Source organism: Mytilus californianus, unplaced genomic scaffold (assembly GCF_021869535.1).
Source record: "Mytilus californianus isolate M0D057914Y unplaced genomic scaffold, xbMytCali1.0.p SCAF_3, whole genome shotgun sequence".
Lineage (NCBI taxonomy): Eukaryota > Metazoa > Mollusca > Bivalvia > Mytilida > Mytilidae > Mytilus > Mytilus californianus.
Window position 1 is genome coordinate 83,818,854 of NW_026262679.1, and position 15,360 is coordinate 83,834,213.

The window sequence follows — 15,360 nt, forward strand, 5'->3', positions numbered from 1 at the left end:
TCAATAACTCCAAAACAGGTTAAAAGATTTTTCTGAATTGTTCAGGGTAGAAAGATCTTGTCATTCTGATCATTTACGCAATAACTTTTAACCTAGCTCCTGTAGTTTATATGATAAAAGCAGAGGTCCAACCCTGAACAGTTGGGGCAAAAATGGACGCAATATTCGCGCTTAATACAGGTCTGAATTTGGATTGTAATTAAAAAATCGACACATAAAAGGTTTCTGAGACAGAATAACTGTAGTCAAAGAACATAGAATTGGTTATATGATTTGAATTTATATTCAATTTTTTGTTTTTGTGCAATACACTTTGCTGTTGCGAATTGACCCCCCCTCCCCCCCACAAAAAAAAAAATTTACCCCCCCCTTTTTTTTTTAGCTTTTTTGCAATACACTATGCTGCTGCGTATTAAACATCCCCCCCCCCCCCCACTTTTTTTTTGCCAAAAAAATAATATTTGAAGAATTTTTTTTTAATTTCTGAAATCTGAAATGAGAAAAAATTGACACCCCACAATTTCTTTTTACCCCCCCCCCCCCTTTTTCCCCCAAAAAAATTCTTTCCCTCAAGATATGGTCATAATCTCAATTCAAATTTCCAATGGAGTTTGCAACCATAATTACCCATTTGAATTTACCATAGTGCTAACTTAATCTATTTTATAATAGAATTTGAAATATGGTGTCAAATCTTTCATATGGATTTTTTTGTAAAATAAAAAAGATGCAACATTTGCAGATATTTTTACTGGTCTTCCTTTATAAATATGCATTTCTTTAGGGGTAAATTCAGTAAATAAATATACGTCATCAGGGACCGCCCATTTGGTCCAAGGACACAGTTATCGTCCTTTGGTTTTCGTTGTCTACGAATATAGTCCCTAGTGTGAACAGTGTATAACTTGCATTTTTTTTTGATACACTTTCCCAATTTATTTCTTGATATTTTATGCATGAAATATTAAGTAAGGGGATGACATTACATGTTAAAAAAATTTGGGTGCTAAATCTTTATGTTAAGTAGTGATTTGGTCCAGTTAAAAAAGGTCAAAAATTAGAATGTCTGAAGCTGTCAAACTGAATTTTAGCCCCCCTTAACACAGAATTGTCAATATTTTAAGTTAGAGCTGGTAGAAGTTTCTATAATTTTGATATTATTTGTATCAATAGTAGTACACTACACTGTAAAAATCTTTTTGAGATAGAGCAGGTGCGATTTTTTTAATTTGAATTTATTGTCTAAAAGAAATGCACTACGAAATAACTGTGTTCTCGGGCCTAAGAGATGAATTCTGTAAATATAGATTCTGTACTTTGGCAACTTTCCTGAATGGTTTGCTGGTTTCAATTTGTCAAACTCAATAAAAGTAAAGGATTTACATCTTTGTTTGACAGAAATTCTGTTAAAATGTCCCATTTTGGCATTATACGGCTAAAATAAGCATTTTAAAGCAGTTTCCATTTTATGCCTAAGAGCCATGCTGACTTTCTATCTGACAGCTTTTTATGTTCCTGATATTTGTGTTTCTATGCTTAAATCAAATTTAATTAACCATTTGTGAACTCGGAATCTAGAGAAAAGTAGATTATCACAGAAAAAATGTGCAGAATATTTGTATTTATGTTCCTGGTTAAACGGCCTGTTTGATGTATGTGAAATGTGAAGAGCTTTGTACATAAAATCTGTAATCCATCACAAATATTTCACTAAATCTGTAAAAAAAAACACTTTACAATGATCAGTACACTCTATTCATTTGATATGCTACCATAATTTTCTTCTTTAGGATAGTAAGTGGTTCAAATATATGCCAAATGAGACTAAAACTACATGCAAGTTTTCCATTGAAAAGTGAAAAACTGGTCATTAGACCATACTGTCTGCAAAAAAAAGTTGAATTCAAGAGTCCTTTTGCAATTAGACTTCTTGTATCATGACATCTTAGCATAGAAATGAGCAAAAAGTAACAAATTTCAATTTCTTATAGCCTCTGTGTGCATTTTTATATGTAAATATGGGCTACGGCCTAAATCAACTCTAAATAATTCTCAGTCTTACATGGCCTAAGACCATTTTATACTCATGTGGTATGCTTTTTGTAACTTTTCTTTACATTTAAAGTACATTTAATATATATGGAAGAATAATGTATGGTTAAAAAACTTCAAAAACTTCAAATTGGTTGAAAAAAATGCATGTTTATGTAAGGCTTCCCTTAATTCGAAAATCTCTATTTTCAGGCACAGGCTCATATAAATTTGACTTTTGAATAACTGTAATAAATCTGATAAATCAAATGAGTGTTCCGTTGCTTTTAATACTTATTATATTAAATTCAAGAGTATTTAAAAAGCAAATTTTTGCAATATTTAATTCTTTTAGGCCAAAATCTTGACAGTTGAAAATATTTGATTTAAACGTCAAAAATAAACCACCAAATTTCAATATTAAAATGGCCCTAGTTTCTATAATATATATCCTATGGCCATGAAACTTGGCCAACTATCTTATAATTGCATAAGCTTAGGTCATGCAAAGTTTTATTAAAATTGGTCAAGTCTTTCTATCCTATTAGGTCCAAGGACACAGTTATCGTCCTTTGGTTTTCGTTGTCTACGAATATAGTCCCTAGTGTGAACAGTGTATAACTTGCATTTTTTTTGGATACACTTTCCCAATTTATTTCTTGATATTTTATGCTTGAAATATTAAGTAAGGGGATGAAATTACATGTTAAAAAAATTTGGGTGCTGAATCTTTATGTTAAGTAGTGATTTGGTCCAGTTAAAAAAGGTCAAAAATTAGAATGTCTGAAGCTGTCAAACTGAATTTTAGCCCCCCTTAACACAGAATTGTCAATATTTTGAGTTAGAGCTGGTAGAAGTTTCTATAATTTTGATATTATTTGTATCAATAGTAGTACACTACACTGTAAAAATCTTTTTGAGATAGAGCAGGTGCGATTTTTTTAATTTGAATTTATTGTCTAAAAGAAATGCACTACGAAATAACTGTGTTCTCGGGCCATTTGGGGGAGAGCTTTCTGTACAAAACTGAAGTCCTGTGCTCTTCTGATTGGTAGATAATGTTTGTAATAAATATTTTTTGATAGATGGATCAAAACTAGAGTTAAAAAAAATTAAAAAATGAATGCTGAATGTACTAAATTTTTTTACTACAGGGTTGAAAAGTAATGGGGGTCAGTAAAGGAATTAAGTGCGAATCTACAGTGTTTGTAAACAAGGCCATGTGAATGCCCAAAAATGCCGCATGACCCTATGTTTTTATTGTTGCAAAAGATAGGGCTACATTTGTACTTTCATGAATGATATATGAAAGCTTCCAATTTCTAAAGGTAAATCTGGTATAAATTTAATTCAAGACATAGATTAGCATTAAAGTCAATGGGAGATTTTTTACTGAATTTACCCCTATAGGAAAATATGCACTCTGTCACTGTACTTGTTCAAGGCCACACAATAATCACAAAACTCATTTCCTGTAAATATTAATGCAATGGAAGCCTTTTGGAACCAGTTAAAGTTGTTTTTATACAAATTTCTATGTTTAACCGCGGCTTTCCAGGATGCTCTGAGTGTACTGTGGGAGGAAGCATGGGGTATATGGTAAAAAATCAGTTTTGTGTCCAGATTGAAAGAAACAATAGAAATTACACATGAGAGTTATGATATTATTAAAAGGCATGAATATTTTCCCCATTTTAAATCACATTTGAACATATTTCTCCTAATAATGTGTAAAATCATATGGAAAATCAGAATTACCTCCCTTTGACATAGTGTATTTTTTTCAGCAGTGTTCCCCATGTTAAGTTGTAGATCATGTTGTAAATAAGCACTTTTCAAGTATTTTAACACTCGAATAATCTGACCGTATGAAGATATTCATTTATATTTACATAATTCATTGCGTTTCTTTAAGTAAAAAAAAATACTAGACAACTTTTCATTATTATATACCCTTCATCTATAAAACTAGTGTTGAAATGTTTGTAATTGGATTGCTATGTTAAATAATTGCTTTTTAATATTCTAAATTGTTACTTTTATGTTCCAAATGCAAAGTTTGGTCATACCCATTCTTATTTTTTTCATATTTGGCACTTTTTTCTACTTCAGTTTTGTCCGTCTAGTTTTGGCGAAGAAACCATCCTGATGTTGGGGTAACAGGAATTTCTGCAGAGTGGTTATCAATGACATTTTGTGAAATTTACAAGTAATTTAAACACAGATTTAGTAAAATGAAACATAATTGTTGTTTTTTATGGTATGAAACTGCTTTAAAAACCTTTGAAAAGTCTTTTTGTGGTCTTTTTCAGGGTATTTAATTAAAATCTTCCATATAAGGCAAAATTTAACTAAGAGTACATCAAGACTTTAGTTCCTAGATGTACTTGCAATACTGATCAAAGCAAACACAGAAAACAATTCATATTTATTAAGCATAGTATTTTACACCATTCTTTTAAAAACAGTCAATGTGCAACTTTATATACCAAATATACATTGGCCGCAGTATGGGCTTTAGTATAAATTTTCCTCCCTCTTTACAAGTTCAGCATTTATGAATGTTGTATTGAAACTGGAACTTGAAAATTGGATACATTACATGATTAATACAACAAAAATAGGAAAAGAAGTTAAAAAGTCCCTTATAGGGGTAAATTCAGTAAATAAATATACGTCATCAGGGACCGCCCATTTGGGGGAGAGCTTTCTGTACAAAACTGAAGTCCTGTGCTCTTCTGATTGGTAGATAATGTTTGTAATAAATATTTTTTGATAGATGGATCAAAACTAGAGTTAAAAAAAATTAAAAAATGAATGCTGAATGTACTAAATTTTTTTACTACAGGGTTGAAAAGTAATGGGGGTCAGTAAAGGAATTAAGTGCGAATCTACAGTGTTTGTAAACAAGGCCATGTGAATGCCCAAAAATGCCGCATGACCCTATGTTTTTATTGTTGCAAAAGATAGGGCTACATTTGTACTTTCATGAATGATATATGAAAGCTTCCAATTTCTAAAGGTAAATCTGGTATAAATTTAATTCAAGACATAGATTAGCATTAAAGTCAATGGGAGATTTTTTTACTGAATTTACCCCTTTAAACATAAAATAAAAGCAGTGTAAGGGAGGTAATCAAAACGTTGTATTTGGATTACCTCCCTTACACTGCTTTTAAATTGTCTTAATTGTTCATAACCATTACTTTATACATAATTTAAAAGCAGTGTAAGGGAGGTAATTCAAATGATGTATTTTGAATTACCTCCTTTACACTGCTTTAAATTATGTTTTGTACTAAAGTATTTGTCCATTAACCAGGACACCCTTGTTTTTCCCCCTTTTTTGCCCCTAATTCCTAAAGGGTTTGAGCCATAACCCCCCTAAGCAAATCCTAACCATCCCTTTGTGGTATGGAAACTTGTGGTATAATTTCAGAGAGATACAGACACCGTTCCACAAGTTATTGTCTGGAAACTAGAAAAATGCTTATTTTTGGCCCCTAATTCCTTAACTGTTGGTACCATAACCCCCAAAATCAATCCCAACCTTTCTTTTGTGGTATTGAACCTTATGGTAAAATTTCATAGAGATCCATTCACTTAAACTAAAGTTATTGTGCGAAAACCAATGTGTCTTCGGACTACGACGACGCCAACGTCATACCAATATACGACCTTTACGGTCGTATAAAAACTGGATTTTTCAGGGGCAATTACTCCCATGACTGGAATTTTGATTTTTCTCCAATTTTCAAGGGTAGATACATTTTACTGTGTTGATCATTTTTGCATTTTACAGTTACAATAGATAACAGCCAAAAACTTACCGTTTCATGGGCCATAACTCCATTTGGGGTCTCCAGATTTTTCTCAAACCTTCCATGTAGAGACAGAACTTGCAATGCTGATATTTTTTGCAATTTGCACTTTTAACCTAACCCCTTTAGTTTTCCAAACAATAGCCAAGAAGGGCAAAAATACTTAATAATCAATATTTCAGGGGCAATTACTCAAAAACAGGTTTAAATTTTTGTTTTTTCTACATTTTGATAGTTGATAGAGCTGATTGTATTTCTCTAGTTGCTATAATTTTTGAGATATTAGCCAAAACTGTAGTCTGACCATAGCAGAAATCCTTAGAATGAAGCACACAATTTTTCATTTCAATCCACTGAGCAGTTTCAAAGGATAAGATTTTTTAAGAATAGTCTATGGACGAAGGATGCAATGGAAGGGAAAATTTCACATGGCCCTTTCGACCAGTTGAGTTAAAAATTATCAGTAACTGAGAAAACTACTTTTGCCACAATTAACTGACTACATGTTCAATGTGTAATATCTGTAGCAATGTTGTTTGATTGGCAAGAACATAGAATACAATTTTTCCGTACAACAGACACTAAGTACCAGTAATGTTAAAAGCTAATAATGGCACTACGAGTCAGGTGAACTTAAATTTACTTGCAACATTATGACTTCAATTCTAAATAAAATACATAATTTTAAATTAGTAGATTTTATTTCATATCATTCGGATGTAAAAAATAACAAAATAACATGATATCACACCTGCATGCAATAACAAACATATAAATGAAAACATAACAATCTATACCACCTTTTAACGATTTGAGTATTCACAGTCACTGAAATCAATGTTACTAGACAGAGCTTGGGATATTTCTTCTGTTAATAACTGGTGTAACGCTCCTCCATCGTGAGAATAAATCCAAGTACCATTTGTAAAATCATATCTTTTTGGACCGCTGTAAACAGAGAATAAAATATAAATCTGATTATTGGACTTTGGTCTGGATCTTTAAATAGAAGATCTCCTACCGTCGATGATGATGTATGCTCATTTGATACTGAGGGACACAGTACTAAGTTTTGTGTTGACAAGGTTTTGAACCTTTATACAAGGACCAATGACTAGCTTGAACTTTGACCACTAATCTTGAAAATCAATAGAAGTCATCCAGTCCTCAGGTAGCAGGTAGATGGTTAGTCCCTGGGGGTAATATTCACTAAGTGACAAGTGCAACTGTACTGGAATATTTACTTGTATTTTTTTCATATCTTTAAGAATAGCAACTATGTAATTTTACTAAAGGTTAAAGCTGTGTTATTTATGCCAATTTGCACCCTTGTCCATCCCTAGATCTTTGAGGGGTTCATTTTGCCCAATTATGGCTCTTCTGTGTTTTGTTATGTGGACATATTTGTCTTTTCATCCTTTTTCTTTTCTTTGTGGTGTTGTCCTTGTTTTTTTGTGTTTTTTTTTGTCTGTCCATCCGTCCGTCTGTCGTCAACATGTCGAACAATTACTCAAAAATGCTGTAACAAATATTTATGAAACTTTGATGAATTGTTTACATCTATTAACATAAGCTCCCTTTCGATTTTAATAAATTTTTGAAATTACGTTTCTTGGTTATGGGATTTTATTCATAAAAAAAGGGGGATTTTCCAGTTTTCGGACAACAACTCAAAATGCCTTGAGCAGTTTTCATGAAACTTCAGTGACTGGTTTATATTTATTAAAATAAACTCCCTTTACTTTTTTTTTTTATAAATTTCTGATATGACATTGAGGAGTTATGGAACTTTATTTGAAAATGTGATGGGCGTATCATGCGCTTATGGTGCAGCTCTTTATTAATTTCTCCTTGGCATCTTCTCCCCTTACTCTATTTTGAATGTTCAATTTGGATCCTTTTTTGTTAATTTTCCCAAACTCCTCAAAATGTCATTTCGATTTTAGTTGATGAAAGTTATCCCTGAACTATATGATGATGATGGATGGCTGCTTAACGTCCAGTGCAAATTAATATGCATATTCAGGACGAGAGCATGTTAATGTGATATGAATATTAACCATACTTTGTACTAGACCGACATGCTGAGCTGAATTTTTAACATGCTAGTTCACAAGGTAACAGTCCGCATGAAGATATGTCACTTATCCAGACACATTATTCTGACTCCGAGCTGACCAGTCTTTGCTCTTACTCCTTAATGCTGCGTGCTTAGTGAAGAAGCGGCAAATACCAATCTTAGTCTTTGGTTTGATCCGGCAGGGACCCAAGACCTCCCACACTCCAGGCGAACACACTACCACAAGACCACCAAGGCAGTCCTGAAATATATGTCTCATATATTTATATATTCCATAGTGTATTGGTTGCTTGTTTTCAGTAAATGACAACTGTTTAATTACCTAATAGGAGATGATAACCAGATCTGTTTATTAGGTGACTGTTTGTTGATCACATACGTTCCCCATTTATCACTGATCTTCACTGTTAACACACCATCCTGTTTAAAAAATAAAGTCATACAGCTAGGAATTCCAATATTTCTCTAAACATACAATGTATATTGCCTATCTCCATAAAATTAAATCAAACAGCCTTGGATTCCAATATTTCCTTAATCATACAGTTTATATTACCTATCACAATAAATTTCAGACTACATTGTGTTGTTATAGGGAAGCAGATCTGAGGAGGAGATTGGAAGGACCTTTGTTAACAAGCAGATGAAAGATCTATAATTTCAGTATCTGGAAATATTCATATACTGGAAATTTAGTAATTAATGTGTGCATTTATTATTGCAGATCTCTGATTACAGGTAAAAATGTAAGATCTAATTGATGCGATTGCAAAAACTTTGTGAAGGAAAATCTCTACGGAAATTATGAATGCAAGTTTTTATTATTGCGATCCTAATACTGTTGCATTTTAGTGTTAATAAAAACAATGCAATGATTTTTGAAATTTACAGTATTGTGTTTTTGCTTTCAACAATATTTTTTAATATTCCAAAAAAATTATATGGTGTATTGGTTTCCTCTACAATATCATGTATATATTATAAAAGATGCACATACCCCATATGATTCATTATAATTTGAATCACAGACCAAATTTCTTCTAACATTCAAATGTACTTCACTAAGTCCTCCCCTGTGCATCACAATCAATGATATCAATAAAAGTCAGCTTAATTAAAGTGCATGTACTTTTCTTGTATGATTAGTAACATGATGTTCCTTGTGGTTTCTTGCACTTCCGAAATATTTTGAAATGGTATATTTTGTCTATATCTATGTACTTTATACTTGTTTTTCAACATAGAAAAAATATTGCATGCTAATTGGATTCGGTAAAAACTTTAAGGTACATCATATACAATTTAACATTATAAAGTCCTAGAACAAATATTAAATCAATCTTCATACAAAACTTAGTAAGTAACAAGAAAGTAACAAACAGTTATTGTACTCAATTTGTACTATGATACTTACACTGAGATTGCTCTGGTGTCTGCTTTTTAGAACTTACAAGGACTGACGTCAAAACAATCTAGAACTATATAATACCCTGTTTGTGAGTTAGTGTATGATATCTGCAATCACAGTGTTAACACTAAACATGTTACATTCCTTTGACTAAAATTTTTGTTACTTACCGCATATGTTACATCATATTCAGGATCACAGTCCTTAGTTTCTGCTAATAGGTCAAATTTGTCAGACAAGGACTGTAATGTTTCTTCTGATATTTCTTCATACTTATTTACTGATAATTCAGAGTTGTTCAAACTAAAAAGAAAATGAATTGTTCTATTACTAAATGATGCATATTCTGTTTAAGAGCTGGCATTGCCACACTTGAGGATAAGTTATAGAAAAGTGTAACTATGTTCTTCATATTGATATATGTTTTTTTTAACACTTTAAACCTTATTTATACTTTTGTGAATTCTTTTTTCCTGTTTAGTCTTTTTTGTAGCTGACTTCACATTGATTTATTTTTTATACATAAGAGAAGATCCAAGTTTCACATAGTCATGAAAATTAATTTTTAAGTCATTTTTCTACTCCCAAAAGTCATGAATTTTTTGGTTAACTTTATAACTATACTTATCAGAGCCTGAGAGGTTGACATCTGGTTAACAAATAATTGACTAATCTAACCTGTCAGTTGTTGTTGAACTATACAATTGAGTGTTTTGTCTGTATGTCTGTTGTTCTTTCTGTCTTCTTTTAATGTTTTGTACATATGAACCACATGAACAGACTCTTGTGGCTGTGGATGAAGTTCTGGCCTATTAAATAGAACATAATTATAACAAAAACATATAACAGGATTTTAAAATAATGCTTGATCACTGGAATGATTGTACATTAATGACACCAGATACTGCTACCACAGAACAGACATACCTATAGATAAAACATTTTTTTAATAGTTGTATTAAAACTGCCATTGCTTTGTATGTTCTCATGGCTCTCCTGCTTCTATAAACAGTAAAAATTATGTACCAATTCGTCAATTTTAAAGGCCAGTCAAACTGGCTTCTATAATTTTGTTTTTGTTTTGATTTGATTTGGAATATTCATGTACATGCAGCTGCATTGTAACAGTTTAATAAATGACTAAAATAGTGGACTTCAGCTTTTCCTGTAATTCAATGCTTTCCAATGAGGCCATGGAGCCAGGCCATGACAATTTTAAGGGCAGGTAAAAATATCCTGATGGAACAAACCAGACGTTTGACTATAATAAATATAAACAGCCAATACACATCATCATCCAATACCACCATATATTTTGGCAAATCCTAAATATACTGAACACTGACAGTGGATATTTTCTTCCTTTAATTGACTGACTGAACTTGTATCTCCCAATTTTAAAGAATAAGTTAACAGAAGATGGAACAACCAAATTAATTATTGCAAAGGAAATAAAACCTTCCCCAGAATCAGTTGGTGTTTACCTTACCATTTAATTTTTTTGCAAAGTGAATTGTCATTTTGGCTGTACAAAAAATAAACTAGAAATGAAAATACATTTGTTCACATAGCTAAATAAACTAGTCATACCACATCTCCTTATTTTTATGATATATTGTAAATGACAACAAGTACATGAACTGCATGAAGTACTGTGTATAATGTATGTTCATTCTGTATTTTGAAAAAAAAACAATACAAAAATGTATGCTAAATAAAAAAAGGCAGTAGCTACAAGTGTACTTGTACTTATGTAAAATAAAGAGAGGTATGATTGCCAATGAGACAACAGTATCCACCAAAGACCAAAGGATTAGGATGTGAACAGCTACATGGTCACCATACCACCTTCAACTATGAGAAAAACCCATACCGTATACAGGTACATGTAGTAAGCTATAAAGGTCTGGGTAACAAAATGTGACACAATTCAAAACAGAATAAAATGCTTCGCTGGGCGCAGCTTGATACGACCGCAGAGGTCGAACCCTGAACAGTTGGGGCAAGTATGGACACAACATTCAAGCTTGATACAGCTCTGAATTTGGATTGTGATTAAATATTTGACACAGCATAGGTTTCTGACACAGAAAGAATGTGGTCTAAGAACTTCAATTTTTTTAATTTACCTATTATGGTCCAATGTCCAAAATCAAAATACATGGTTAGATTCAGCATATCAAAGAACCCCATATATTCAATTTTTGTTGAAATCAAACAAAGTTTAATTTTGGACCCCAACTTGGACAAACTTGAAAACTGGTCCAATAATCAAAAATCTAAACACATGTTTAGATTCAGCATATCAAAGTACCCGAAGAATTCAATTTTTGTTAAAATCAAACTAAGTTTAATTTTGGACCCTTTGGACCTTAATGTAGACAAATTTGAAAAACGGGACCCAAAATTAAAAATCTAAAAACACGGTTAGATTTGGCATATCAAAGAACCCCAATAATTAAATTTTTGATGAAATCAAACAAAGTTTAATTTTGGACCCTTTTGACCTCAATATGAAACCAATTTGATAGCGGGCCCACAAATAAAAAATCTAAATACATGGTAAGATTCAGCATATCAAAGAACCCCATATATTCAATTTTTGTTGAAATCAAACAAAGTTTAATTTTGGACCCCAATTTGGATCAACTTGAAAACTGGGCCAAAAATCTAAAATCTAAATACATGTTTAGATTCAGCATATCAAAGAACCCCATATATTCAATTTTTGTTGAAATCAAACAAAGTTTAATTTTGGACCCCAACTTGGACCAACTTGAAAACTGGTCCCATAATCAAAAATCTAAATACATGTTTAGATTCAGCATATCAAAGAACCCCAAAAATTCAATTTTTGTTAAAATCAAACTAAGTTTAATTTTGGACCCTTTGGACCTTAATGTAGACCAATTTAAAAAACAGGACCCAAAATTAAAAATCTAAATACACGGTTAGATTTGGCATATCAAAGAACCCCAATAATTCAATTTTTGATGAAATCAAACAAAGTTTAATTTTGGACCCTTTTGACCTCAATATGAACCAATTTGATAGCGGGCCCACAAATAAAAAATCTAAATACATGGTAAGATTCAGCATATCAAAGAACCCCATATATTCAATTTTTGTTGAAATCAAACAAAGTTTAATTTTGGACCCCAATTTGGACCAACTTGAAAACTGGGCCAAAAATCTAAAATCTAAATACATGTTTAGATTCAGCATATCAAAGAACCCCATATATTCAATTTTTGTTGAAATCAAACAAAGTTTAATTTTGGACCCAACTTGGACCAACTTGAAAACTGGGCCCATAATCAAAAATCTAAACACATGTTTAGATTCAGCATATCAAAGAACCCCAAGAATTCAATTTTTGTTAAAATCAAACTAAGTTTAATTTTGGACCCTTTGGACCTTAATGTAGACCAATTTAAAAAACGGGACCCAAAATTAAAAATCTAAATACACGGTTAGATTCGGCATATCAAAGAACCCCAATAATTCAATTTTTGATGAAATCAAACAAAGTTAAATTTTGGACCCTTTGGACCTCAATGTGGACCAATTTAAAAACGGGGCCCAAAATCCAAAAACTTTATACACGGTTAGCTTCAGCATATTAAAGAACCCCAAGAATTCAAGAATAAAACCCCATTGAAATTGATTAAGAAATAAGCAATTTATACGAAGTATCTTCTTTTGCACAATACTGTGCAATTGAATATTTCTTGCTATTGCGCAATACTGTACAATTGACAATTTCTTGCTATTGCGCAATATTGTGCTATTGGATATTTCTTGCTATTGCGCAATACTGTGCAATTGAAGATTTCTTGCTATTGCGCAATACTGTGCAATTGAAGATTTCTTGCTATTGTGCAATACTGTGCAATTGAAAATTTCTTGCTATTGCACAATACTTATTATATAATAATTTACACATCCTGTTTGGTGTGTATCTCCTACCATATCATTATTATTTGATTTTAAATATAAATCAGAAATAACCAACTTAAAATGGAAAATTTTAAAAGAAAAAAAAAGGAAAAAAAGAAAAAAAAAAAAAAAAAAAATCCCCCCCCCAAATTTTTTGAACCCCCTTATGATTCATCACCCCCAAACTCAATCCCAGCCTTCCCTTTGTGGTATGGTACCTTGCAGTACAATTTCAGAGAGATCCATACACTTGAACACAAGTTATTGTCATGAAACTAGAAAAATGCTTATTTTTGGCCCCTTTTTGGCCCCCAATTCCTAAACGTTTCGGGCAATTACCCCCAAACTCAATTCCAGCTTTCCCTTTGTGATATGGAACCTTGTAGTACAATTTCAGAAATATCCAAACACTTACACACAAGTTATTGTCATGAAACTAGAAACATGCTTGTTTTTTGCCCCTTTTTTGGCCCCTAATTCCTAAAATTTTGAGGCAATTACCCCCAAAATCAATTACAGCCTTCCCTTTGTGATATGGAACCTTGTGGTACAATGTCAGAGAGATCCATACACTTACACACAAGTTATTGTCTGAAAGTTACAAAAATGCTTATTTTTGGCCCCTTTTTGGCCCCTAATTCCTTAACTGTTGGTACCATAACCCCCAAAATCAATCCCAACCTTCCTTTCGTGGTATTGAACCTTATGGTGAAATTTCATGGAGATCCATTCACTTAAACTAAAGTTAGAGTGCGAAAACCAATGTGTCTTCGGACGACGCCGGACGACGCCGGACGACGCCGGACGACGACGACGACGACAACGACGACGACGACGACGCCAACGTCATACCAATATACGACCAAAAAATTTTTAATTTTTGCGGTCGTATAAAAATAACATCCTGTTACAACACAAAAGAAACAGTTATGGTTCCTGTATATACATGTAAATACATATAAATTTGTGTGTAAAATGTCATTTATTGTTGGTATCAGGTCCATTCACTTCCTTACCACTTCACACCCCTATTTTTTAGTTGATTAATTATCAATTGTTAATTTATGATTCTTGTTAATTAGTATTTACAACTTAAGGTAATTTGGCATCGAACAATTATGATTGTTGCTATAACCAGAGACATACATGTATAATACATTGTAACATATGTCTCTGTTATAACTAGCTTTGGTGTAAAGTAAAATATATGTAGTTAGCTAGATTGATACGAGTAAAAACTTTATTTAAAAACAATAAAAAAACTTGTCTTTTATTTCATAGCGATACAATAAAACACAATTTCAAAATTATTCAACACAAAACCTTAAAAAAGAGTGTGAACATGAAAGGGAGTGAAGTTAACTTTTGGGCATTATTGTTGCAGACTTTTGAGCTAACTTTTAAGTTTTAGCCAATTTCATAAGTGAAAAGACTGCATAGTCCTTTATCATGCGTTTTCATTCATTTGCAGCGCATCATGGGGTTTTCACAATATTGTTGTCTTGAAGACTTATATTAGTATACACCTGGGACTATATACTAATATATCATGTCCCAGTTATTTATAAACAAGTGCAACTTAAGTTACAATATACATAATTTTTTTCATGTTTTATTGGTATTTTATAAAGGAAATGAGATGTATTTCTTCAATGTCAATAATTCATGGACGTACTAAATTTTCTATAAAAACACTGGAAGGCTTAAAATACTTTAAAACCCCTAGTTTTAACAGCTTTGACATATTTGCTGTACAGAGCTGCAAGCACCTGTTAAACCGGAAGTCGAAGTCTGCTCGCTCTTAGAACAAAGGATAGATTTTATTTAACAGCCCAAAAAAATAAACTTGAACTGTAAACTAAATATATTTACATGTAATTAGATTTATATTTTATATCACACTCTATTGTATATTCTACATAAGAAAATGCCTGTACCAAGTCAGGAATATGACAGTTGTTATCCATTCGTTTGGTGTGTTTGTTTTTTTGATTTTGCCATTTGATTGGGGACTTTCCTTTTTGAATTTTCCTCGGAGTTCAGTATTTTTGTGATTTTACTTTTTGCTTGTTGCAATTTTT

General features: G+C 32.0%; 1 protein-coding gene across 1 annotated transcript; it reads right to left on the reverse strand.

The window, feature by feature from the left end:
* Positions 1–6,532: 6,532 nt before the first annotated feature.
* On the reverse strand, positions 6,533–15,063 carry LOC127735251 (frataxin, mitochondrial-like). The gene is made up of 5 exons (XM_052245369.1): positions 14,955–15,063; positions 10,019–10,149; positions 9,511–9,643; positions 8,255–8,352; positions 6,533–6,800 (listed from the first exon to the last, which is right to left on the reverse strand). The coding sequence occupies exons 1-5, from the start codon at positions 15,021–15,023 to the stop codon at positions 6,656–6,658; spliced, it is 576 nt and encodes a 191-aa protein (XP_052101329.1). The 5' UTR covers positions 15,024–15,063; the 3' UTR covers positions 6,533–6,655.
* Between the last annotated feature and the right edge of the window lie 297 nt (positions 15,064–15,360).

What these genes read in the sequence shown, in the direction of transcription:
- LOC127735251 (XM_052245369.1), bottom strand. Translation starts at nt 15,023, where the DNA reads ATGTCAAAGCTGTTAAAACTAGGGGTTTTAAAGTATTTTAAGCCTTCC. An exon ending in GTGTTTTTATAGAAAATTTA is followed by an intron (nt 10,150 to 14,954) that starts GTACGTCCATGA and finishes TCTATTTAATAG; the next exon opens with GCCAGAACTTCATCCACAGC. An exon ending in AATATGATGTAACATATGCG is followed by an intron (nt 8,353 to 9,510) that starts GTAAGTAACAAA and finishes TTTTTTAAACAG; the next exon opens with GATGGTGTGTTAACAGTGAA.